This window comes from Dendrobium catenatum, unplaced genomic scaffold, assembly GCF_001605985.2.
Source record: "Dendrobium catenatum unplaced genomic scaffold, ASM160598v2 fragScaff_scaffold_925, whole genome shotgun sequence".
Taxonomy (NCBI): Eukaryota; Viridiplantae; Streptophyta; class Magnoliopsida; order Asparagales; family Orchidaceae; genus Dendrobium; species Dendrobium catenatum.
In genome coordinates this window covers 680,831-682,927 of record NW_021319387.1, presented here as the reverse complement: position 1 = coordinate 682,927, position 2,097 = coordinate 680,831, and the positions used below count along the sequence as shown (strand labels likewise).

General features: G+C 32.4%; 1 protein-coding gene across 1 annotated transcript; it reads left to right on the top strand.

The window, feature by feature from the left end:
• The first annotated feature begins 230 nt into the window (after window positions 1–230).
• Window positions 231–961, top strand: LOC110106463 (BTB/POZ domain-containing protein At2g04740-like). The gene is made up of 2 exons (XM_020836388.2): window positions 231–558; window positions 653–961. The coding sequence occupies exons 1-2, from the start codon at window positions 238–240 to the stop codon at window positions 665–667; spliced, it is 336 nt and encodes a 111-aa protein (XP_020692047.2). The 5' UTR covers window positions 231–237; the 3' UTR covers window positions 668–961.
• The last annotated feature ends 1,136 nt before the right edge of the window (window positions 962–2,097 follow it).

Sequence of the window (2,097 nt, the reverse complement as noted above, 5' to 3'; positions counted from 1 at the left end):
GCGTCCGCACAGAATAATTTCACCTCCTCTTGGCATTCTTTTTCCAATCTCTATGCTGAACTCAAAGAAATTTGAGAAGAGTAGTTGGTGATCGTTTTATGGTTTTAAGTAATGTAAATCATCTAGAATTTGTTGCTTCTTTCTTGGGCAACCAGTTTTATAAACGTGTTTCTCAACATCAAAATTTTTGGGAGGTTCGTCTTTTTCTCATAATCCATTACGTTGTTGAAATGGCCTATGGAATCTTGCAGGTACGGGGTCATGAAGATTAGAGAGTACTGTTTAGATATCATGGCATGCAACTTTGAGACATTTGCCGAGACGCAAGAATTTAGGGCGATGCTGTTGACCCTTCCTCCACCTTCTGGAGACTCCTCTCTTCGTACCACGCGCCCTAGTGCTCCTGGGTCCATAGATTACTCCGGTCAAGCCAATCTTCTTGATGACTTGCGAGAGAAGTGGCTTGAGGCTGAGGGTGCAGAACTTGATAAGAGAGATGACAGTGCAGTTCAATTTGATAAGCGTCTTGAGATGCTTATGCTCATGGCAGAGAATGAGGTCGGTGATATCCATTGTTATTTTGTTGATAAGGTACCCAATCTTTGAAATTGAATCCTTCTGTTTTATGTTTCCTTTTCACGATTATAATCAGGTTAAATTATTCTGATGCTTTTCGCATCAGCAAAGTTTAAGCAGAGTATTGTTGCAGAACATCAGTCCATGCCGCGGGAAGGCTCTTAGGTATGTCTGTTGTTTTGTGTTTGTGACGATTTTGTCGGGCACGTACTGCAACTGGAATATTGAATGTAAAAACGTCTTATAGAGCACTACGTGCTTTTATGTGATGTATATAAAATTATCATAGTTCGATGGGAAAAGTTTCATGGCGCTCTTTGTAATGAAACGAGAATCTTTGTTCTTACTTTGATAGCTGGGTAGCATTAGAGTCTATTCAAGTGGATATTGATCGAGTTCTATGTCAAAATAGAATTTTTTTTTTAATTTTTATTTTGTGCCTCAAAATCAGCTAGAAATCTAAGGTCTTGTTCTGGTCAATTTTCACTTTTTATTTTTCAAAAAATAATTAAAATGAAGATGAATTACGCCTTTCAAAAATCATGGAATAATGCGAGTTAAATCTATTTGATTCAAAAAGTAACAATTAGGAAATGATTTTTTTTGTTAAGCACAATTAGTCGCAATTTCAAGAAATAAGACAATTTTATGAAATATATATCGCACTAACGCGAGTCACAACTGGAGCTTTTAATGCTTCAGCCACTCTTCAACAATTTTGAGCATCTGACTAATTTTGATTATTACAATTTTTTTATGGATGTAGTATTTTATAAAGTTGGCTGGAAATTTGATGTGGAGATATCAATTTAGTTATTTTTGTTGTAAAAAAATAATTTTTCATTATAGTTTTTTTTTAAATAGAAAGAAAATAATAATTAAATGAAATTATAATTATTTAAAAAATTAACTAATCCTAGAGGTCTAATAAATCTGAACCACGTTAAAATTAATTTAATTTTTACTTACATTTATTTGTTCTTTATATTCATCTTATGTGATGATTGATGCAATTAAATACTTATGCTCTATTGTGATTGAGCGTGCAGGTATTATTGTATTTAAGTTCTAATTGTGATCACTATCAGGTGTATAATAGTGAGCTATCCGTGTTTGTGTGAGAAGGTTTACATTTTACTATGCTTGTAGTGTTTTAGGTTGACTTATAAGGGTTTTGCAAAACAATATAATTTTCATGTTCTAAGGTTTCGTTTGGGATGACTTTCTTACTACATCTTAAAATAACTTTCTAATATAAAAATTTTAATTTCTAAATTAGAAAACTGTTTTAAGAAATAATAAAAATGCCATCCCAAACGAAGTCTAATTCATCGTGGCCCCTTTTTTATGTTGTGTCAAAACTATTTTAGTATCTAAGCAGTATCTTAGATTAGAGGCATTTTTTAGCTTATGAGGTTAGGACTTCATCATTCTCATTGTATAATATGTGATTTAATGAAAAAAGCATTTTCTCTATTTTTTATGCAATATCATATTATCTCTTTAAAAGACGGGATTGTT

Bases quoted from the DNA above. Each gene is read 5' to 3' on its own strand.
- LOC110106463 (XM_020836388.2), top strand. From the start codon at position 238: ATGGAATCTTGCAGGTACGGGGTCATGAAGATTAGAGAGTACTGTTTA.